Below are 23,985 nucleotides of genomic sequence, written 5' to 3'. Positions count from 1 at the left end.
AAAACAAAAAAAGGAAAAAACAATTCGGTAGCACATGTTTAATTAGAACTAAAAGGTTAAAACACAAAACCCTAACTGAACCTCGGACTCATGTTCTTTTTTCTCGCGGCATGACCTCACACTCACTCGCCGCCTGAGAGAGTGCGAAACTGCAGAGCGCCGGCTAGCGACTGCCGCAGTCCGCGCTCCCCCAGCGGTCAGGCAGTGGCACATTCTCCGGCCTCCTCTCTCCTGCCTCACGTGATCACGCGCAACGCCGCTCCGGGCCCCGCCATACACAGGTCGAAGACCCGCCAAGCATGAATTCAAAAATCCATGGCTTCCCACCTCTACATTACCAAGCTATTATTTTCCCCACCAAAGCTTTCGTTGAGTTATTTTGCATTAAAAACTACAGTGCAACTCCGCGCAGCTACTACAGTTGCGGCCGCCCAAACTTCCCCCTTCTACAACCAAACATTTTGCCACATTTTCCGAGAATGTTCAAGAAGAAGGGCCCTATACGCTGGAAAACAAGCCCACGCCCTAATGGTCACTTCCGGGTTCGAACCCACCGTTTATGTTACCAATTGTTTGATTCTAATGTACACAAGATGCTCCGACTTAAACTATGCCGATAAAGTGTTCGATAGGATGCCTAACAGAGACGTGGCTACGTGGAATGCGATGATTTCCCGGTATTCTGCGGTTGGTGATTTGGGGAATGCACAAATGATGTTTGATTGTATGCCAGAGAGAGATGTCATTTCCTGGAATTCTATGATGTCAGGGTACTTGCAGAATGGGGACTGTCAAAAATCTGTTGAAGTTTTTGGGGAAATGGGGAGAGAGGGTATTGCCTTTGATAGTGCCACTTTTGTTATTATTCTGAAAACTTGCTTAGCTTTGGAAAATTATGGTTTGGGATTGCAGGTCCACGGTTTGGGAATTAAAGTGGGATTAGTTATGGATGTGATGACTGGAACTGCAATCTTGGATATGTATGCTAAGTGTAAAAGATTAGATGACTCTGTGTATTTCTTCAGTGAAATGCCAGAAAAGAACACTGTTACTTGGAGTGCTTTGGTTGCAGGTTATGTTCAAAACAACCAACTTGTTGATGGATTAGAGCTTTTCAAGAAGATGCAAAATGAAGGGGTTGGTGTTAGTCAGTCTGCTTATGCCAGTGTCTTTAGGTCTTGTGCAGGGTTGTCTAACTTAAGATTTGGTTCTCAATTGCATGGTCATGCACTGAAGACCAATTTCGGTTCTGATATCATTGTAGGAACTTCCACTCTGGACATGTATGCTAAATGCAACAAGTTGGTTGATGCTCGGAAGGTATTCAACCTGTTGCCAATCCGCAATTTACAATCTTATAATGCACTGATTGTTGGGTATGCTCGGGGTAATGAAAGTTTTGAAGCTTTAAGGTTATTTCGGCTTTTAGTTAATTCTGGTCTCGGTTTTGATGAAGTAAGCCTATCTGGTGTGTTTAGTGCTTGTGCAGGGGTCAAAGGACATTTACAGGGAGTTCAGGTCCACGCATTAGCTATGAAGACCCCTTTTCACTCTAACGTTAGTGTAGCAAACGCCATTCTTGACATGTATGGAAAATGCGGAGGACCATTTGAAGCTCATTGTGTGTTTGACGAGATGGAGGTGAGGGATGCTGTATCCTGGAATGCCATCATTGCTGCTTATGAGCAGAATGGATTTACGGAGGAAACCCTATTGCTCTTTGTTTGGATGATTCGGTCAGGAATGGAACCTGATGAGTTCACTTATGGTAGTGTTATGAAAGTCTGTGCAGCACAACAGGCTCTGCACTATGGCGTGGAGATTCATAGCAGAATTATAAAATCAGGCATGGGATTTGACTCATTTGTTGGAAGCTCTGTTGTAGATATGTACTGCAAGTGTGCTAAGCTAGAAGATGCGGAGATCCTTCATGACAGATTGCAGGAACAAGGCACGGTTTCTTGGAATTCGATGATTTCTGGGTTCTCGCTGCATGAAAAAAGCGAGGAAGCTCAAACAATCTTTTCTAAAATGTTGAGCGAGGGAATTCAGCCTGATAACTTCACGTATGCAACAGTTCTCGACATTTGTGCTAATATGGCAACTGTTGGACTTGGAAAGCAGATCCACGCGCAAATTATCAAGCAAGAGTTGCTCTTGGATGCATATATTGTTAGCACCCTTGTTGACATGTACTCAAAGTGTGGAAACCTGCAGGACTCGAGGTTGATGTTTGAGAAAGCACCAAACCGAGATAACGTGACTTGGAATGCCATAATTTGTGGATACGCCCAACACGGTCTTGCAGAAGAGGCATTGCAGATTTTTGGACACATGGAGCTCGAGGGCATCGCCCCAAATCATTCAACTTTTCTTTCTGTCCTCCGCGCCTGTGTGCACATGGGGCTTGTCAAGAAAGGCTTCCATTATTTCAACCTAATGCTAGAGAAATACGAGCTGGAGCCTCAAATAGAACATTTCTCGTGCATGGTGGAGATACTAGGGAGGGCAGGCCAAGTAACCGACGCTCTGAACCTTATTCAAGAGATGCCATTTGAGCCCGACGATGTGATTTGGAGAACTCTGCTCAGCACCTGCAAAATGCATGGCAATGTCGAGGTGGCAGAAGTAGCCGCAAACTCTCTTTTGCAGATGGACCCCGAGGACTCATCCACATACGTTCTTTTGTCTAGCGTCTACGCCACTGCTGGAATGTGGAATCGCGTTGCAGAATTGAGGAAAGTGATGCGATTCGGGAGTCTCAAAAAGGAGCCAGGATGCAGCTGGATTGAGGTCAACTCTGAGGTACATATGTTTGTTGTTGGAGACAAAGCTCATCCTAGATGCACAGAGATATATATGAACCTACAACTTCTCATCAGTGAAATGAAGTTGGCTGGATATGAACTGGATGGTGAATTTGCACCTACTTATTTGGGCAAAGAAGATAGCCCACAAGAATTGTTTCTTGATTGAACTATGGGAGCCAAAATTGCTTTTCAAATGTCAGTCTCTTATTATTTTTACCTGTTGACATTCATATTATTGGGCGTTAATTTCACAATTATAACACGTTTAAGGGTCAATTGGAAGTTTTTCTTTTTTTTTTTTAATCTGTCTTATTTAATTATAGTGTATTTATCAAATGATTTTGAGTGGGATAAAAAACATTACTTTGAACTAAAAAGCCATCAAAAATGAAAAAAATAATAGATTATGTGTAGAATATGGACCTAGCCAAGTACCTTGTGCTCAGATAACATGAGATCGAGCTTCAGTGGAGACAAATTGACTCTTTATGTTTCAATAGGTTGAGAAAGTATAGATGAACAAAAACTCGAAACAATCATGAATAATAAAACTCGTACAGATAAATCAACTACTTTTGTTGATAATGAAATAGAGAAATTCTTTTTAGTACTACCAACTTTATTACATAGTAAGAAATAGAGAAATAGAGAAATATTGTTAGTAATGAAATAGAAAATAATTGTGCTTAATAATTTGACATGACAGTCAATTAATCACATATTAAATGATATTTAATAATTATGCTTAATAATTTGACATGAGAGTCAATTAATCACATATTAAATGATATTTAATTCTGTAAGGTACTCTGTAATTAAATTATAGAATAATTATATAATCAATTTTGGAGGGTCCCACGTGGCCACGTAGTGTTCATATGAAAAACATGTGCTATTAAATTATGGACTACAGAAACCCAAAAAAAAAATTATGGACAAAAATAATTATACTTTTGTTACTACATATGTTAATTTGTGAGCCCCATTGAGTTGTCAATGCAATGGAAAGAAATGACATTTTTTTGACAGGACCAAAAATGGAAAAAAAAAATAAAATGGTGCTTTGATGGTGAAATGCCAAATGAAGAATGGGGAAAAAGTTAAATAAGCATCTAAACTTTACTTAAGAAATTAATTAGATCTTTAAACTTTTAGAAGTTGTAATTAAATTCACAAATATGTTATTTTGGAACAATGAAATCACTAACCTGTTGGTGACTTGTAATTGTAGGTCAATTAGGGTTCCGATAAATTCCGACGAACCTGTAAATCCGACCAAATTCTGACAAGTTAGGTCAAAAAGCAACGACGCCGGTTGCATTCTGGAGAAGGTGACAAACTTGGTCACCTTCTCTGGCTATTGAAGAAAGCGAGGCGACCAAGTTGGTTGCTTTTTCTACTGCTGAGAGAAGGGATCGAGTTAGTCGTCTTCTCCAGTAGCCAGAGAATTCCATTACCAAAGACGTCAACCAAGTTAGTCGCTTTCTCTAGTGTCGGAAAAGGTGACCAACTTGGTTGTCTTATCTAGTGCTGGAGAAGGTACCAAGTTGGTTGCCTTCTTTAGTAGCCGGAGAAGACGACCAACTTGGTCCCCTTCTCCGGCAGAACGCGATCGATGATCGTCAACGATCGCCGGTATTTGACCTAGCTTATCGGAATTTGGTCAGATGTTAGTTAGATGTTCGCCGGAACTCTAATTGACCTGTAATTATAGGTCACCAACAAGTTAGTGGGTTTCATTGCTCCAAAATAACATGTTTGTGAATTTAACCGCAATTTCTAAAAGTTTAAAGGCATAGTTAACTTTTTGGGTAAAGTTTAGGGGCTTATTTAACTATTTTCTAATGAAGAAGTATTAAATAGAGCGTTTGATCAATATCCAGTTAGAAAATATAATTTTTATTATATTTGTACACATTTCAATTAATTAATTAATTATAAGTAGTTAATAAATAAATTAACTACAATTTATCAAATTAGTACAATTTTTAATTTACAAAAAATCTGATTCAAATGTGTGTTTTAAATAAAATTTGTATTGTGAAGTTAACAAAAGATCAATAAATTAGGTTAGGTCGTTCACAAATTATAGGATAATTAATTAATTCAAATTAGGAAGATTAATAGATAATTTTTATCGAGAGGGGGTGAATCCAATTTAGAAAGTTATAAATTGGTAAAAAAATCTACTCTATAGATAAATGATAGATCAAAGAATTCAAGATCATTGGATTTTTTCTTCAAAAAAAGATCATTGGATTTTCACTTTTACTCACAGCAAAAAGGGGGAACAAAATCCTTATCCGTACGGATTTGGCCTTAAAAATGTCGTGTACTAGATTCCTTCCGCTGAGATTTCGGGTAGACGGCAATAAACACTACCAATCAATCAAAGAAGTAGAAGAAGAAGAAGAAGAAAACCCTCTGTGTTATTCGTGAAAAGAACAATAAAAAAGCATATATTTCTGAAATTTAGTGCGGAGGGTTTAGCTAACGCCGCCGGTGACCAATCCTTATGTGTCTTTGATTCATCAAGAAGATTAGAAGAAGAAGAAGATGATGTTTCGGGTCTGACTTTTGTGCTGCCCCGTTTTAGTCAATCCAGCTGTGCGGTATGAATGATCACAAATACTGTTGTTTTTTTAGTCTATAATTCAATTCATTTCAACATTGCGTGTCTTTACCTCTCTTGTTCTCTGTATTTTATTCATTTTTTATTCACTTGTATATAAAATATAATATATAATTTCCCCCACATGGGAATTGATTGAATGATTGGTCTATATATCTAGAGGATGTAGTTCTGATTCTTGATTCAATTTATTGATCTCAATACCCTACTTGAAGATAAAATCTTTTTTTTTTTTTGGTCTCTGTTATATTCTTCTTGTTTCCATTGCCTTTTTTTGTGAATCAATCAGTTCTCTTGTTCTGTATTCTGTTTCAGGTATGATTTAGGCTACTTGATAGAACTTCAGAAATGATTTGACTATGTTTTTGGAAATTCTGTCTTTTGTTTTATACCATGTTTCTGGTTTATGGGTTTGATTTTGGGTCTTATTGTAGAATTGTTGATAGTAGTTGGCTGTTTGATATTGGATGAGCTAAATTGCCAAGTATATTCTGAATGTTTTAATATATATTTCAAATTGGAAAAGGAGAATCTGAATTAGTTGTTGTATGCATAGCTTTACAAGTATGGGTAGCAATACTTGAGTTGTTGATATTACATAATAAAATTTCATAGATTGCATTCTGGTCAGAAGACAGAAGGTTATTGATATCCTTTTCTCTTGCTTATAATTACTCTTTTTTTTGGGTGGGTTTTCTTACAGTGTTACAGAGACATTTATCGTAAGGAACATAAACACATAATAGCTTGAGGGTCTGGTATACTGTCCATATATATATATACATACTTCTGAAAGAGACGCCCTTTTACCAAGAATGACAATAGATAACATTACACATGCAAAAGAAAAGAAGTCACGGAAGAGCAAGGAAGTTGTGGTTAACGAGAGCTCACCACTTTTGCCTTCAAAGCACGAGGGTGATGCTGGATTTGATGAGTTCAATGGGGCGTCCTTTAGTGGAGCAGTGTTTAATTTGTCCACAACAATTGTTGGTGCTGGAATTATGGCCTTACCAGCAACTATGAAAGTGTTGGGCCTTTTTTTGGGGATCGCTATGATCATCATTATGGCATTCCTGACAGAAGCTTCAATTGAGTATTTGATTAGATTTAGTAGGGCTGCCAAATCAACTTCTTATGGAGCTGTTATGGGGGATGCCTTTGGAAAGGTTGGTAAAATATTGCTCCAAGTATGCGTACTAGTCAACAACATTGGCGTGCTTGTTGTGTACATGATCATCATAGGTAATAATAAGTAGTCGAGCACCTAATCTTTTGAATTACATTCATTTCTAACGAGTTTCTAATAGTTGTGCTTCTATTCGTGCTTTGAAAAGGTGATGTGCTTTCTGGAACAACCGAAGATGGAGTTCACCATAACGGTGTTTTGGAAGGGTGGTTCGGGGTGCACTGGTATAGTGGAAGATTCTTTGTTCTTTTGGTCACTACCCTTGGCATCTTTGCACCATTGGCTTGCTTAAAGCGTATAGGTAAGTTCTTTTTTCTTTTAAATGGTGAAAGCCTTTTGAACTTGAAACCATTTTCTAAATGTCTTTACCTTTAAATGTTGTTTCTGGTAATATGACACTTCTTAGCAGTCAATTATGTTTTATCTGAAATTCGTGTTATTTATCAACTCCAAACCGAATTGCATTTCTTAGTTGCTTTTCTATACAATAATTTCATTTTGGTGTGTGTAATTGTTTTTAAATTCGGGTCCTGATTTAAGAATAAGAAAGCAGTCTTCTTCCCACTTTTTTCTTTGAATTAAATGAATTTTAACAGTTCAAGCTGGATTGAATAATATAATTGACAAACAATAAAACGCTTTGAATTGTACATCAACCTGAAAGGAAGCACCGTTTTCCAAAAGCATATATTACAACAATATAAAGTGCCTTGCTGCAAATTACGTTCTGTCTCTTTTGGTTTCCCCTCTGCATAATTATACTTATTATAGGATACTGAGAATTACTTAATAATTCTTTCCACTTTTTCTAATTGTTTTTTGTCGTTGCAGATTCATTAAAATTTACATCTGCCCTATCAGTTGCACTGGCTGTTGTATTCCTTGTTGTGACCGTTGGAATTACCTTATACAAGATAATAGATGGAACTGTTCTGATGCCCAGATTGCTTCCTGATGTTTATAACGTGACATCATTTATAAACCTCTTCACTGTAGTTCCCGTCCTTGTCACTGCATATATCTGCCACTATAACGGTATGCAATATTCTGTGTATATGCTTACTTTTTTAGAGGGTCATGGTAAATAAATTAATTGAATTATAGATATCAAAGCTTGGCATAGGGATCTATTATAATTTTATTCTATGCTATGCTGTCTAGATTCTTTCACCTGATTATTCTCACCTTTAGCCTCTCAGAGTTTTTTCATTATGAAAGAGAGACCCAAACCTTTTATCACTGAATGTCATAACAAAATCTTGGTTTTCATGATTATATGCCCGTGGAAAAACAATAGTGGCACTCCTACAAATGATTCAAAGACCGACTTTACTGAATTTGCTTTCAAAAAAAAAAAAGAAAAGAAACAAAGAACGAAAGATTTGTAAGATCATCTAGGTAGTGTCGGCAATTTGACAGTATTTTCTTCAGAAAGGTTCTACACTTCTACTTTCTTGATAGACCCCCAAATTTTTGAAGACTTCGCTTTCTGAAAACGTGAATGCTTTGCAGTTCATACCATTGACAACGAACTTGAGGACAATACACAGATTAAAGCTGTTGTTCGAGCTTCACTCACACTTTGCTCAAGTGTGTATGTCTTGACAAGCCTCTTTGGATTCCTCCTATTTGGCGATGCAACTCTTGATGACGTGCTTGCAAACTTTGATGCCGATCTGGGAATCCCATTCGGTTCTGTTCTCAACGATGTTGTTCGTGTTAGCTATGCTGCACACTTAATGCTGGTCTTTCCAATCGTCTTCTATCCCTTGCGACTGAACTTGGATGGTCTGCTCTTTCCATCTGCACGGCCTTTAGTACAAGACAATTTGAGGTTTGCGTCAATCAGCACTGGGCTTTTAGTTGTCATCTTCCTGGGCGCAAATTTCATCCCCAGCATTTGGGACGCTTTCCAATTCACGGGAGCAACAGCTGCTGTTTGCATTGGCTTCATATTCCCCGCTGCTGTTACTCTGAGGTAACTCACTTCAAATTGAACACATCTCACCCCACTTCTCCTTGCATATTCTTTGAGTTTATTGTTCTTTTTTTGCATTCCAGGGACCGGTATGGCATAGCAACAAGAAAGGATAAGATCTTATCCACCTTTATGATCATCCTTGCTGTGCTCTCTAATGTGGTGGCTGTATACAGCGACGCCTATGCCTTGTTTAAGAAGAATGCATCGCTGCAAGCTTGATCGCTCTTGTTGTCATGTCCCATGAAACTGAATCTATAAGATACAAGCGCAAGTTGTGATTTTTTGTTTGCAAAATTTGAAGAAAAAAAAGGGGGGAGGATATAGGGAGGGAGGGATTGCATGAAGTGTGATGTTTAGTGAGTTAATGGCATTTGATTTTTTCTTTTTGGGTGCATACTGCATTGGTATCTGCATCCACAGAGTCGAGTCTTCCAAGAACCCTATGTACACCTGCATTCAGAATACCGACCTCGAGTCTTCCAAGAACCCTATGTACACCTGCATTCAAAATCCCGACCTCGTGTTTAAACAACTCAAGTCGTTTCTATTCGAGTCTACATCTTTCAATAAAGCTGATTATGCATTCTGCTCAGTGTTGTTTTGAGCAGCATAGTTCAAAATGTATGTAGGGTTGTATAGTGCTGTGGTACCTTTTATGATAGTTTGGTTTCAGTCTGTAGAATGTATTGTGAGTTGTGCAAATTATGAATGGTCATGGCTTCTGTTTCAATGTAAACATGAATGTTCATAGCTTCTGTTTCAATGTATACATGTGTGTTTGGTATGGGTTGCATTTACATTAGTTTCTTCTAAAGTTTGAGCCCTAGCGTCTTTTTCTATCCTGAAGACTAGTGAAGAAGGTAAATCGTTGCTCTAGAAGAGATGAGTTATCTTTCTGGAAAAGGTAAATCATGGAATGTGCATGAATTAGTTAATCAATTGAGTTGTGCCTCAAGGGTTACTTTAGTTTCTTTTTCAATTAACTTTTTAGTAGTTACTATGAACTTTTAGTCCTCCCTATCCTAGAGACATGTAGAGGAGGTAAATTGTAACTTGAAGACACGTAAAGAAAGTAAATCACAAGATGTGTTTGAATTGGTTAACTAATTGAGTTGTGTCCCAATGGCTACTTTGGTTTCTTTTTCAATCAATCTGTACTTTTTAGCAATTACTATAAACTTTTAGTCTCCTTCCAATCCTGAAAATTGATGGAAGAGATAAATTACTCCCTTGGAGAGTTGGAGTAGGTAAATGATCATTTAAACCGTGCCCTAAAGGCTACTTTAATTTCCTCAAACCTCCACATCGCCTGATTAAAAATATTTAAAAAAAAAAAAAAAAGCAATGTCCACGTGTAATCATCTGCCAGCACAATTTAGAAAAGCTTAGACATTCATTTAAACTAAATATAAATTACAATCAATGGTTTTACAGACAGCTAAATATGATATAACTAACTACATCAAACACAGCTAAAATCCTAGAGAAATCTTCTATATATACAAAGAGAGCACCCTGTTTCTGAATATTGTGTCCAGTTTAAACAAAAAGTAACTGGAGGAAACAAAATTATAGGCCGGTTCAAGGATTTCCAGTGCTGGTTACAAAAGGAACCAATCTTCTGTAATCTCGCCTCCTCCCGAGGGGAGAGCAATCGAGCACCCTCCCGAGCATCAACCTTGTGTTCTTCAGTGCTATATCTCGAGGTGTTAGGCCAGATTCGGTTGTGTTAGCTTGGCCTGCTTGAGCGGAACCTGTTCCAGTGGCAGTTCCCATTGGGAACTGTAATGGGCCACTGCGAGCTTTGAAGGAAGTCTGAGGAGCGAGAATCTTTTCTTCGATCCCACCAAGGCCATTCTCGAATGTCCCTGGCTCGTGTGGATGGGACCCGGGCATGGAGCTGCAGCTCTGCAAGAGGGCTTCCAGCACGCTAAGTGCCTCCCAGCACAGAGTGCTCTCCACCAGCTGAGATACAATGGCGTACATGTGAGGACTCTGAGCAGCGTCCATTGGAGTGTGCTGAAGTAACGCCTTCAACATCAGGAGTATAACGCGCTGATATTCTGGTGGCCCTCTCTCGAGGAGCTTCAAAAGGTGGCCAAATGCTAGAGCTGAGTGTTTAGGAAACCATTCGTTGCATAATAGTGGTGAAACGCAGGCTAGAAGGTTCAATATGCTTCTGATCTCACCACGTGAATACGAGATGAAAACTGCAGCTAGCTCATCCAATGATTTTGCCCGACACCATCCCGCTATATTGGTTGCAACCGAGGATGCCTTTTGATGCTGCTGTTGGAATGGGGTTGCAGGTCCACCCACCGCATCCTGGCTGAGATGTAAGCAGAGCCAGGGAAGCAATCCGATTATGTGCATCAAGAGTCGTGTTTCTGCATCGCCAAAGATTGAATCACACGAAGGAACGGTGATGAGCGATAGAACTTCAATTGACACACCGTGACTGACAGTTGACATAAGTCCTTTAAGAACCAACGGTTGCACTCCTTCAAACACCGGGACCTTTTTGCTGTTTGGTGAGGGTGTAGAAGCATTCCTTGTTTCCAGGCGTTGAAAGTCAGAACTATCACTAGCACTAGAATCAAGCTCATCTCGAGGCATGCTAGAAAGAAGCACATTTTCTGTAGTTCTATCCCGGAATGATAGGCGACCAACTATCCGAGAAAAGAGTTCCAGCACCTGACAGTAAACATGAACAAACTCTGTCTGCATCATAGCAACACAGCCCCAAAAAAGTTGGGGGTACAGTATCACCTTTTCTGGCTCCATATTCTCTACCATCACCTGTAATGTCAATACGATTTCCATAATGAAACCTAAAACAGCTGGTACTGGATTTCCCAAACACCGGTGAAGACAACGTAGCAGAGACACACATGCATCGTTCGTCACACGAGGCCGCAGTGCACGGTAAATCTGATGTGATCGGCAAGCAAGGTGTCTCGATGTGCACTCCATAGCCCATCTCAGTGCCTCGGCTCCCCATGTTTCACGCAAATCTCCTTGGAAGAAGATAGCATCTACCATGCTCTGAACAAGAGCAGACAAGAGTGCTGCACTTGGTAATTCTGTTCTTACGACAGTGGGGTCCTCGTTTTCCCACATCATACTTCCCTGTTTTGACTGGACATATTTGATGAGGCTCACGACCTGCTGTTTGTTCTCACCATCACTACTTTCAACATCGTACAACTCCAAGTGCCTACCCGCAAGGGAATAGAGAAGATTGACGAGTAGGTGTTGGCAATGCTCCAACACAATATCCTCTGAACTATCCATAGAGACAAATGTGACATGGAAGAGCAAAGGCAAATGTTCTCTGAAATCCTCATCATTTTCATAAGCAATTTCCGCAAGTAGAATTAATGCGATATCTGCATGAGTGAGAGAGTGTTGTTGATGCCCTTGCAAGGCTGACTGAAGTTCTTTTGCATTCACGCCAAGCATGCCAGTCGCAGAATGCAAACCATCTTCACCTGAGTTTGGTGTATCTATAAGGTAGTCGCCACTGTCTCGAGAGACGTGGCGACTTCGTAGACTACCAGTTGAACTCCGGACCCCTATCAATGGCCCTGACATATTCACCAGAGCTGGAAGAAGTTGGCCAGACCGACCAGCACTTACAGGAACAATGTTCATTTCAGGTGGCATAGGGCTCAATGGTCCTGAAGCACTCCTGCCTCCTACTCCCGCTGTTCTCCAGCTCAAGCTTCCACTAGCGTTCCTGAGTGGCCCATCAAAAGATCCGCGAACTAATAATGGTGACATGTGAGGCTGGCTGTCCACAACATTTGCAACTTGAGCTATAGATGGGCCCTGAGAAAATTCCAAGACAACTCCATTTCCATCTCCCTTATTTGCACTAGGCCTCAAAGGTTCAACAGTATCCTCAAGCATCCGCTGAGCCAATTGGTACACCAAGTGATCAATAGTTCGCTGAGGGCAAATACGAGCTAAATATAAACTAACCCGTTTTGCAACAGAGAAATATGTAGCAAATGCACCACTTATCTCGGCTGATGCATTTGAATCACAATCCTCGATTCCCTTGGTAATTAAGAAATCTAAAACTGGACTTATGTTCCTAGGTTTGCTAGCAATTGTGCTCCAAAGCTTTTCTATTTCATCTGGAAACTGATCGCCGCGTCGCCACGTCACATAATATAGGCTTTTCAGTAATCTTTCACTCCATCCAGAGTCCTTCAATTTCCAAAAATTAAGATTCTCTATCCATGGAGCCATGCAGGTTAGGACCTGATGCTGTGCAATCACATCTACAGCATCAAGCTGCCTTTGCATAATTTCTTCGCAAAGTAGTTGGCTCAATTCAGGATGATCTTTAGCAAGTTTGCAAGAGAGTTTGTATTGGAACTGCTGATATGAATCAGGGAGGTTTCCAACAACAGCAGCTCTATAATTTCCAGAGCCCTCGATGCCATCCTCAGCCCACTCACGCACAGAAAGAGTTTCAAGCATTTGGAGGGCATCATCACGAATTTGTCTGGAAGGATCCACCACCTTGTAGAGTATCAGGCTTAGTAGTCTCTGTATTTCACATTTTGGGATCTCTTGGCGCATATACACTTCAGCCAACACACTGAAGTAGCCATCAGCAATTGCAGCATCGGAGTAGTAGCACTACGCAAAATAAGAATTCATATTACTCTTTCGAGGGTATAGCATCATTAATAGTAAATATTGCAGCAACAAAGCCATATATCTTGTAAATGGATACAGTTCTTTCAAACTTTATAGCATAATAACTATTTTGAACTTGTGAAATAGCTTAAATGATAGGATGGAGGGTATTCAGAGACAAAGCAGTAAACAAAACAGTTACCTGATCAATGCAAGCAGGAAACAGATCCAAATTTGTGATGAGAAGATTTTTTAATGCTTGTTTTGCAAGTGAAACCCGAAGGTGCCCTCCTCTGTGCCTGTCACGTCCATTCGCTCCTCGACCACCTTCCCCAGTGTATTTCGAATGAGATGGAGTCCTAGGATCAGCTGGTGAATAGCCAAATTGCACCCTTGGTGCAGGTTCAATGAATAGGCTATTAATCCAAGATATTACACGGCCGCTCATCTTTCTTGCATTATCATCAAAGCAAGGACCATACAGTAGTGAAGCCATTGCATTCATGGACTGCCACTGGATTGCTTCAACCTGCTCACTCAATTCTTTATCAAATGAAAGCTTGTCTATAGAATCTTTAGATCGAGAGTGTTGAGAGGACTTGTATCGCTCAACTTCACGTCGATAATCACTAACACTCTCCTGAGACCATGTACTGCCAGTGTCATCAGTCCAGGAGAGCAGAAGATCAAATAGTCTCTTTCTTGTTCTAATATCAAATTTCTCAGATTTTGACTCAACAAATTCAGGGGCCAGAGATCTCAATACAGAAGCAAGTGCATAACGAAGGGGCTGAATCTCCTGGAAGTTCTCAGGAGGTGCTGTTAATATTTGTCTAGTGGTTTCTTCAATAAACTTTAAGTAGTGCAGACGAAAAACTGGCTTTCTAGCCAGCATTCCAGGCCAGATATTCTCAGCAACAGTGCGGTATATATTCGCAATATGGATACGAAGTTCTTCACGCCGATTTTTTTGACTCTGCACCATAGAAAGAAGGTTTCCATTGAAAACATCTAATCACACACACCTATGAAAACAAACATGTGCAAAGGAAGGAAGGGGAGAACCAGCCAAACTGAAAGAAGAGGAAAGCATTAATATGGATAATATACCTTCCATTTTGGCTTCCCTTCTGTCTCCAAAGAGACCTCATCAATGAAAGAGGCAAGCTCACTAAACATGACTTCACATATTTCCAGATGTGATCGGCCAAGGGCCATAGTTGCTGCATGCTATAAGAAGTAACAAATTAGCTGATATATAAGTAACCATGCATATTTTCTTATCTTTTTACTTTTAGGCTGAGTAAATTATCTGAATAAATGAATACAATCCTCAAATGGTCTCAAACTAATGCTAAAACACCCATTGCTGCAGATAACTTTCACTTTGAATGCAACAAATAGCTACAAATATCACAGAGAATATTTTTAAGACAACTAAAATCATGCACAGGTTCTGTATCGCGTGCATGCCTAACTGATTACTTAACCAACTCCAAAGCATAGTGTGTTTTCACCCTTTTCTTCTATTTTGAAGTGTTGGTGTGAGACATGGACTTAGGTGGGAGTAATAGCAGTGAAAAAGGTTTTAAGAAAAAATTCACGATTCAATGATTCTGAATAACTTCACTGAAGAATGTGGTTAAAATAGAAGCAATGTTTTCAAAGCTACTCATAATGCTAGTCATGACAATCTTTCGAATCATCTTGAAATATAACAGCGAAATTAGGTTTTTTTTTTTCCTTGTTATCTGAAAGCTCTGAAATTAATATCCATTAGTAATAAATACCACTGACTCTTTAACTCAACAACCATTCAAGAAATTCTCTCTAGCAAGCACTTACTACGTGTGCCTCAGAACCAGACTTCAATGATGGGAATATAACATGGAATAATTCTTTCATTGCTGCTGAACCACCACCCTCCCGACTATCAGATGGACACGAACATGCAAACATTGCATACATTAGCCATTGATCTAGCTTGTTGTCTGTATCTTGAGATTGGTGAGCCTTCCCACCCAGTTCAACAGGTGTGATGTGAGCTAGACGTTGAATAACTTCCAATCTGCAAGGAACACCAAGATTAATTTCTGCTCAAGTATGTAAGAAACTGCATGATAAATGGAGTCAATGTTTGGGGATTTCTTTTGCATGCATAATGACCAAAATAGCTTTCATGGTATGTGTATTACAGGCAGACTCGGGGAGAAGCCACTCAGAACAAGTTTTCTACTACAGGAGATCCTAGTTATGATCAAGAACTAAAGAATGAAAATATAAATGGTTCTAAATTTCTAGAAACTAGCTTACTTTGCCTCCTGAACAGAGCTTGGGCAGAGCTCAGAAGCATATTTCACAAGCTCACTAAGACATCGAGCCCATCGGTTCTTATCTGGGCTCTCAAACAGGATAGACTGGAGAGTAACATCAGGAGGTATAGGATCAGACTCTCGTCTCATATCAAAAGGACGGCCAGAATCCCAATAGCAACTCTGAACAATATCGTCCTGTACAAGAAAAAGTTACTGAGTTTGATGAATATATCAAGTGAACCTCACATCTGTAAACAATAAGACCAAGAAAATTTTCGAACTCAAATGCTTGAGAATGTGTTACCCACCCCATGCTCTTCTAAAACATCAATTATGAATATAGGATCAGCCTCATTTCTCATGATACGATCAGAATCTGAGGTATCATGAATTGAAAGTTCTTGTATATCATTTCGCAAAGCACGGACAAAACGTAGTAACTCCCATGCTGTATGCCTGATCTGGCTGTCCACAGAACTTAGGAAAATAAGACCAACAGCATCTATCTCTGAAGCACGTTCAATTGCCTCTTGTGGATGATGGAAAGAAGACTTCTTGAATCCCTCAGTTCTCTGCGCAGGCTTTGCCTCTGGAGTATCAGAATCTATTTTACTATCAGATAGGCATACTCTCCAAAAGCGCATGAGATCTAGAAGACGCCCCAATTGTGTTTGAATGAGAAGAGGGAACTCATCAGGAAGACGTAGAATGAAGTTTGCCATCCCTCTCATAATTGCAAAACGACGATGTGGCAGGTATCTTACAATCCGGTTCAGTACCTGTACAGCTTCCTCCCTCACACCTGGATCAATACTGATGCCATGTTGAGGTATTATCTCGGTAATTTTATCAGTTCGACCAACTTCTTCAATCAGATATGGTATGCACTTTAGGACTGACCGGAAAAGATATCCCTGGGACTTCTCCTTTGTAACAGCATCTAGAGCCACAAAATCATTTATGTTTCATAAAGAAATATACACACAAACACATGCATGTGTATATGCATGGGTGTCCTTTAACAATGAAAGATATAGTAGAAACCAAGACAGCTTCTGCTCTAAAAGATAATTACCTATTGTGGTCCTTGAAGATGTCAGAAGAGCCTGACTATAGGTCCTATGGCATGATCTTAAAATAGATTCAATTGCAGCCTTGACTTTCGGAACATAGTGGCCACAACCACGAACTGTCAACAGGTGAATCAAAATAAATTTAGTTATGATATAGAATGAGGTATGCACAAAGAATACTAAGGTGCCAAATAAACAGTAAATTACCATGAAGGATTTCCAAGCCAATGTGTTCACTGTTTGGGGACATGACAATGGCAAGCAAAGCACGAAGACCAATAACTTTTGCTTCGCTTGGACTATCTTGCTTAAGCAATTCAAGTATCATATGGTTCATTGCAAAATCAAGGTTATGATCAGCAATGGTTACACAAAATTCAACTAGTTTATCATGTTGAACATCCTGAGTAAGCATGCCTTTCCGTAGAACTGTCAGCAGTTGCGATGTCACACTATCGAGGTAGTCCCATACACGGTTTTTAGGTTGGGAATCACCATGGACACTCAAGTAAAACCTCATAACGCGATGTGAACAATCTAAGGCCATGAAGCGCAGGTTTTTGTCCTACAAAACTGATTGAATTATATCTTTCCCAAGTATGTAATTTGTTATACTAAGCCAATATAACCAATCTTACAAAACATGATTAAGATATCGCAGTTGCCAGCATAGTCACATAATGCAACTTACCTTTAGATGCTTGTACAATTGTTCCATGTGAGGACCAAAGTTACTGAGGAAAACAATAGGATCACCGAGGCACAGAAGAAGTGTAACCAAAGGATATCCAACCTAGATTACAAGAGTTACAGATGAGAGAAAAATAACAACCATCTAAAAGCAGAGGAATAATTGAATAAAGAAAAGCAGTAAAGGGAAGAAACATTATATGTAATGTTACATCTAACAGGAATTCTTATTTTAATTTCCTTGGTCTTGTGGGGGCTCATATGTTATCCAAACATATAATAGAAGTAAGGTGAAGTTGAACGTAAAAATCATCCATAATGCAAGCTTACTTATCAATGGAGATACTGCCTTGGATCCATTTTTAACTTTTAACTTAAAGATGAGCTCATCACGCTAAAGCACAAAGAATTGAATGGCTATAAAAATGTCTCTTAAATTTTAATCTTTATTACTAAAAGTCTTCATACAGATATCTTATCTATCATGCTAAATACAAAGCAATTAAAACATGCCTTAATGAGGAAGTGAAACTACACAAAAGGAAAACTAGCTATAATCAAGCCAATTGGCTATGAAAAGAAAAGACAACAATTGAATGACAAAGCCATATACTAGAAGCATGGTTGCAAAAATTGCGCCTAGGCCGCCTGGGCGGGCGCCTGGGCCATGTGCTCCCGTCATGGGCAAGAAAACATAAAGAAAAAGAAGGAATAATAGTTGGAAAAGGAAAAGAAGAAGACACAGGGTTTGCTTGAGACCCAAAACTCCCTTAGACCCTTTTTGGGATTAAATTTCTGCTAGTTCTATTATTCCAAATAAGACTCCCTTTTATAGGGTTGATTACAAAGGTTCCTAAACTAAGAATAAGTAATTGGTAGTTTCTAAATAATTAATATACCTAAACTAATTCGAAGACTAATAGTAATAAGTTCAATATAATTATTTAGTAATTTCTAAATAACTATTCATTAGTTTCTAAATAACTATTTAGTAATTTATTAATATCTAAACTATGTAATATAATAAAATAAGACTTCCTCAGCATGCATCAGCCGCCTAGGCGGCCGGCAGCCTGGGCGGTTTTTTTTTTTTTTTTTTAATTATAAATGTTAAACATTTAAACTATTAATGTTATAATCATAGTTATCTAGGCGGACTTTCTAGGCGAGATGCCGTCGACGGCCTCGACTAGGCGGCCGCCTAGGCTATGAGTAATATATATATATATATATTCCCTTACAAAATAATTAGGATGTGAATAGGCAATTAGGCATGATGTGTGTTGGAAATAGGCAGCCATATTTACTCTACTCTAGGAAGTTGTAGCACCCATATTTACTCTACTTTAGGGAGTTGTAGCAGCCCCATTTACTCTCCTCTAGGAAGTTGTAGCCTTGAGAAGAGTGAAATTGAAAGCTTTTGTATATTTCTATAATTCTATGTATTACCACTGCACACTGATTACACATATATACACATAGGAATTGAGACAAAAAGGAACTCTTTTCCTGGAAATACTACTCCTACTATCAGCACTACGCTACTAATGCAAACATCCTTATTTTGCTCCTACTTTGCTCTATAATGTTTCTACAAAGAGGAATGGGCTTTGCTCGGAACAAGAGGACGATGCCGGAGCTCGAACTACTCCGCCATCGGAGCCACCACGCTCCTCCACGCGTCGCCGCTCTGACTCCACGCGCCGGCGCGTGAGGAAGATTCCGGCGACTTCTCCGACTAGAAATTACACCGGTAGACTCGCCTTAGTGTGTAGGTTCTACCCATGTATGTTTTGTGGCGTTTTGGGGTTGTATTCTGCACTTAGGCGAGGCGAGCACATTAGGCGTTCGGTCCCGACCGACCGGACGCCTAGGCAACGCCTTGATAACAATGGTTATAATGTATTAACTAATACTCTAATGGTCTAATAAGTAATAATTAATAACTAATAACTTAATAAAATAATAAGTACACCACTAATAATTCAGGGGTGACATTGATAAATGGCATATTATGGAGTGGCATAAATTACAATTTTCCCACTAAATTAAACTAATAAGTAATGCACTAATAATTAATAAATAATAACTAATAATAACTTAATAAGTGTTAACTATTTAACTATTAAAGTGTAAAAACTTACAATATTAAACACTTTTCAATTATTAACACTTAGAATATTTTTAAATTTTTTGTTAAAAAAAAAAAAAAAAAACTAGGTGCCCTAGGCGCCTAGCAATTTTTTCAACCTTGACTAGAAGTCAAAAAAATTGTCATAAAAATGCAGGGATAATAAAGAAAATTTCCGTACACGTTATTAGGTGAAATTTCCATGATCATCCAATGTCTCAAGTATCAAAAGAATGGGCAGAAAATGCGAGAAATATAGAAATGATTTAGAGACCTACAGCTATATGTTTGCTCTGTTTGTCCATCCAATGCATAAGCTGTACCCTTATTAGTGCCACAGCATCATACCATAGAGTAAGTGCTGACTCTACTCCTGAAGGAGGCCATTGGCCTTTGCCACCATCTGCCAATGGTGCTAGAATATTTGACAGCATATTGCACAATGCATGATGAAGTTCACTCTTGCGCCTATGAGCAGGACGATTGAGAGGGTTGGCTTTAGCCACAAAGGAAGCTGAAGCATTCAATCCACCCTCTGTCTTAACCTGGAGAAAATAATCAATATATGAATGCTGTGAGACAAAATTGTCTGGTAACAATAAATTGACACATACCCCAAGTTTTAGATAGCGCATTCCATTTATGATACTAAGCGTTTCGCTTCGAGCAACACTAGTATCTATTCGGCGTGTATTCAATTCCATGAAAAAACGCTCAGTCACAGAACTGAATCTGTTGAAATAAAACAGAATAGCATATCATATTCATGCAGAACAAAAGCACTGAGGATGAAAATGTATCATCACTAATCAAAAAACCTGGAAAGTTGAGAATAAAAGTTGCATAACACACTGACATTTTTATTGCTCACATCTAATGGAACTTTCTATTCTTCTAATTTGAAACTTGTGACGATGTTTTCTTCTTTTCTTCACTTCGTTTTTTTCTGAGTGGGATCTAATTTAAGATTCTCAAATGGAAAGCTAGAATTTTTTTTTGTCATAGAAATTTCAAGTATGACTAATCTATAACTATCATCTTTCACTCTAGACAGAAATTGCAGTTCAAAGGTCTAAAACAACGTTCAAGGTATTAAACAAATAAAGCACATATACAACTCAACTTAGATGAGAGCTAATCCCAATCTAGTTGAAGACACAGGCTCATCTAGAAGCCACAAATTTTCTTCCTTCCTAGAGGGCAGCAATAATGGCAACACCTCAAGTTACCTGATCCGTGAGAGAGCACCAAGGAGTTGTGCAACTAGGTCTAGAAGAAGCCCCCTTAAATCAACCAATGAAGGATATTCCACCTGACTAACAACCCTGCATTGGGAGATATTCAACTCATTAAAGTCGAAAGAATGGTTGATTTCTTTCTTTCCACAGATCCAGCATTCCAGCATCTTAAATCAAGGTCAAGCAAACAACAGTTTTGGTCATTTTGATGTCTTTAATGACTTCTGTTAGGGAACAAGTGCAATCTGGGCCAATCAAATAAATAAAAAGTAAAAGTTCAAAAACATAAGACTTTAGAGTTAAGAAGATTAGAGCTACACTTGAATCAAAATATTCATCCTGGAATGCTAATCCATCTTGGCATATATCCACTTCTCTGATATACTCTTATCTAAAATGAGAAATTAACCACTCATCCTCAATGAACATGCCTCTCTGAATTTTAATAGCATAATCAAGTCATGGAGTTAATATTTCTCTATATCCAAGCCAATAGAAATAATATCACACAGAAAAAGGAATAATGCAGATGATTAAGTTTCTATGACCACTATGATGTAATGACAACAGAGGAAGCCAAAAAATATGTCCCCATGTGAGATAGCAGACAACACCGATGGAGCATTGCTTAAAATAAAAACTGAAAAGAAATCTTGATTAGATGTTTCAAGTTCCACTAGATGAGGAAACTAGGAATAGAGAAAACTGGAAGGTTGGATTGAGTTCTTTAAGTTTATAACCAAGCTTGAAAGTTATACCTGTCTGCATTGATTAGCCAGTCGAATACAAAATTTTCAAGCCCAATCCATAGTTTCTCTGCAGTTAGGACAAGAATTATATTTGACCCCACAAAAACTTGGGCAACTTACTTAAAGAAGGTAGAGATGTAGCGGCGTGAATTTATACACACCTGTTAGTCCTTCTTGTGGACAACACTCCACAAAGCGAATACAAGCGGAGCAAAAGATACACTCCACTGCAAGCTGAAGAAGATGAGGTAACCATTAGTTACACTAAAACAAAGACAGATGCTTTATGAAAATCTATAATATGCTATATAACCTCAATTAATCTGTTTCCTTGAATAAAGATCAAGTCATATCCAAGCAAACATTGATTTGGATGAAAGCTCGGTTGACTCATGATTTCTTTCAAACTTTAGATTAGATATTTTTCTTATTTGAGTGAGTATCTATTACACAATAAACTTGCTTATGTATTAAAATATGTGCATGTATATTATGCAACTAAGTGGAGAGAGACATTTCTAGACAACAGAACCAACCTTTCTCTGAAATGTTGATGCATCATTTGCACCTTTGGGAGATTCACTGCACAGCATCCACCAAGTTAATACAAAAGCAGCACTTTCAAATCAAATATTACACTAAACTTGAAAAAGCTCCAAGTACATAAGCCACTTCAGTGAAAACTTTTTAAAAGTCGCAATTTTTAAAAAGAAAGGGTCACTTGATGTTCATTAAGTAACTGAAATCTTCACATCTCAAAGTATAAAGTATGAATGAAAACATACATTTATTGTATTAAAATGACATTGACTAGTGTCAACTATTCCTATCACATAATGAATTTGCATAATTGCATGCGAATGTAAAACAGAAGGAACATCTACTTCAGCTTTGAAATAAAATCTAATGGTAATTTAGCTAGCATGAATAGATAAAATGAAATTAAGCACCTTTCTCTCCATCTAAGGAGAGCCTCAAGCAGAGGTACAGGAGTGTGTCGTGCAATCATAGCCAAGGAATCCAGTACTTGTTCATAGGCTGGGTCTGATGGCCGAAGGTACTGTCCATCCTGTGTTTCCACAAGTGGAAGCAACATCATATCAGGTACCAAATAGCATCCCCCAATTTAGAAGTAAAAAATTCAAAATACCTTTTGCATCTATCTAGATTCACTAAAATATCATCTTTTGAAGACTAATAACAGTGCAGTGTTCAACAATAAAACAAAGCACCCATTTCGATATCCCCCCTCAAAGAGACAGTGCTTGCCCTTACTCGAATTGATACAAGAACCAACTAAATGTAAATGTTCCCAAGACCAGAAAACCAAAGTCCATTACCAACTCCAGTAGCAAGCAACAGCTCCGCCATGAGTACAGACAAAGAGAACGGGTAATCGAAAAAGATGAGTTGTAATAGTAATTCTTACTTGAGCTTGAGCGGTTTCAATCCGGCGCCGAGCAAGCGGAAGGAATCTCTGCAGCAAAGCATCAACAATCAACTTGGCTGCGCTCCCCGCCTTCATTTTCTCCAAAATTTCAAGCACTCAGCTTCAAGTCCAAACTTCAGATTTCATATCCAGCGCAAAACGTTCACTTTGAAGCTGAATGCGATCCCAATTAAACCCCCACACAACTTAAAAACTAAACTGATAAACAAAATTCCAAAATTATAACATAAAATTAAAAAAATTAAAAACTTAAAAAATTAAAAACACAACGAATCCTCACTGCACAACAGTAAATCTGAAGAACTGGAGCAATAGAAGACGAACCTAAGTCAACCAAACCACAGAATGATTGCCCTTCGTCTTCCATTACTATTTATCAGAGGTGAAAAAGCGGATAACTGCGACGAGATTTTCGGGTGGGTTGGACTATGATAGACTTTGATCCTTTGTGTTTTTTTTTGTTTCCTACAGGTTTTGCCACTCCATCGCTGCGTCTCCTTTGTCGGTTTAATCAGTCAGAACTGCTTGATAGACTATTGGACCGGGTTTAATGGGGCTATTGACCGGTTCAGCTTGTGCTGTGTTGTGCTGATATGAGCTGTCGACGACCACTGTGTGGGGGTGGCTGCGTTGTCTTTTCCGGTTTTTTACACTTTTTTGCTGATTTGCTCCTTAAGTGCTTGGGATGAGGGCGTGGTTTTGAATTTTGATAAGTTAGAGGACTAAAGGAGTAATTGAGAGTTACAAGACTTGAATCGAATTGAGTTTATTCATTGTAACGCAAGCAAAATACTGTAGTTGATACACTTGTTAAGATTACGCTCAAGAATTGAATGGAATTGATTTTATTCATTTGTAATGCGAGCAAAATACTGTAGTTGATACACTCATTAAGAGCACTCAAGAAAACTATTCGACGTAAGAGAGTTAGCATGAGGCTTTTTATTACCCAACAAGTTGTCATCACTCAATATTCCATTGTAAACGATGTGCCGCTATATGATTTGTTTGTTAAAATTTTGAGACTCTTTGGTTTAATCTTCATCCTCTCCTCTTACCTGGGGCATTATTTGC

General features: G+C 38.6%; 3 protein-coding genes across 5 annotated transcripts; 2 read left to right on the top strand and 1 right to left on the bottom strand.

The window, feature by feature from the left end:
* The first annotated feature begins 111 nt into the window (after positions 1-111).
* LOC116018794 (pentatricopeptide repeat-containing protein At3g02330, mitochondrial) lies at positions 112-3,096 on the top strand. The gene has a single exon (XM_031258792.1). It carries the CDS (start codon positions 316-318, stop codon positions 2,974-2,976), a length of 2,661 nt encoding a protein of 886 aa, XP_031114652.1. The 5' UTR covers positions 112-315; the 3' UTR covers positions 2,977-3,096.
* Positions 3,097-5,152: 2,056 nt separating this feature from the next.
* On the top strand, positions 5,153-9,396 carry LOC116019919 (amino acid transporter AVT6A-like). Its single transcript, XM_031260303.1, has 6 exons — positions 5,153-5,422; positions 6,146-6,687; positions 6,780-6,932; positions 7,463-7,666; positions 8,144-8,609; positions 8,693-9,396. The coding sequence occupies exons 2-6, from the start codon at positions 6,258-6,260 to the stop codon at positions 8,829-8,831; spliced, it is 1,392 nt and encodes a 463-aa protein (XP_031116163.1). The 5' UTR covers positions 5,153-5,422; positions 6,146-6,257; the 3' UTR covers positions 8,832-9,396.
* A 590-nt stretch (positions 9,397-9,986) lies between these two features.
* LOC116020086 (protein furry homolog-like) lies at positions 9,987-23,445 on the bottom strand. Of its 3 annotated transcripts, none has more exons than XM_031260556.1 (18): positions 23,236-23,445; positions 22,891-23,109; positions 22,412-22,530; positions 21,998-22,043; positions 21,623-21,695; positions 21,471-21,528; positions 20,704-20,799; positions 20,089-20,206; positions 19,753-20,019; positions 17,345-17,446; positions 16,861-17,218; positions 16,656-16,769; positions 15,889-16,520; positions 15,579-15,775; positions 15,111-15,333; positions 14,376-14,495; positions 13,468-14,241; positions 9,987-13,265 (listed from the first exon to the last, which is right to left on the bottom strand). In XM_031260556.1, the coding sequence occupies exons 2-18, from the start codon at positions 22,984-22,986 to the stop codon at positions 10,194-10,196; spliced, it is 6,465 nt and encodes a 2,154-aa protein (XP_031116416.1). In that variant the 5' UTR covers positions 22,987-23,109; positions 23,236-23,445; the 3' UTR covers positions 9,987-10,193. The 3 variants fall into 3 exon arrangements, with proteins under 3 accessions (XP_031116416.1, XP_031116417.1, XP_031116418.1); XM_031260557.1 differs by having other exon boundaries at positions 22,891-23,104; XM_031260558.1 differs by having other exon boundaries at positions 22,891-23,064.
* Positions 23,446-23,985: the final 540 nt, after the last annotated feature.

The sequence above is a fragment of the Ipomoea triloba genome, chromosome 5, assembly GCF_003576645.1.
Source record: "Ipomoea triloba cultivar NCNSP0323 chromosome 5, ASM357664v1".
Lineage (NCBI taxonomy): Eukaryota > Viridiplantae > Streptophyta > Magnoliopsida > Solanales > Convolvulaceae > Ipomoea > Ipomoea triloba.
The sequence above is the reverse complement of the archived record's forward strand: the minus strand, read 5'-3'. Positions and strand labels throughout refer to the sequence as shown.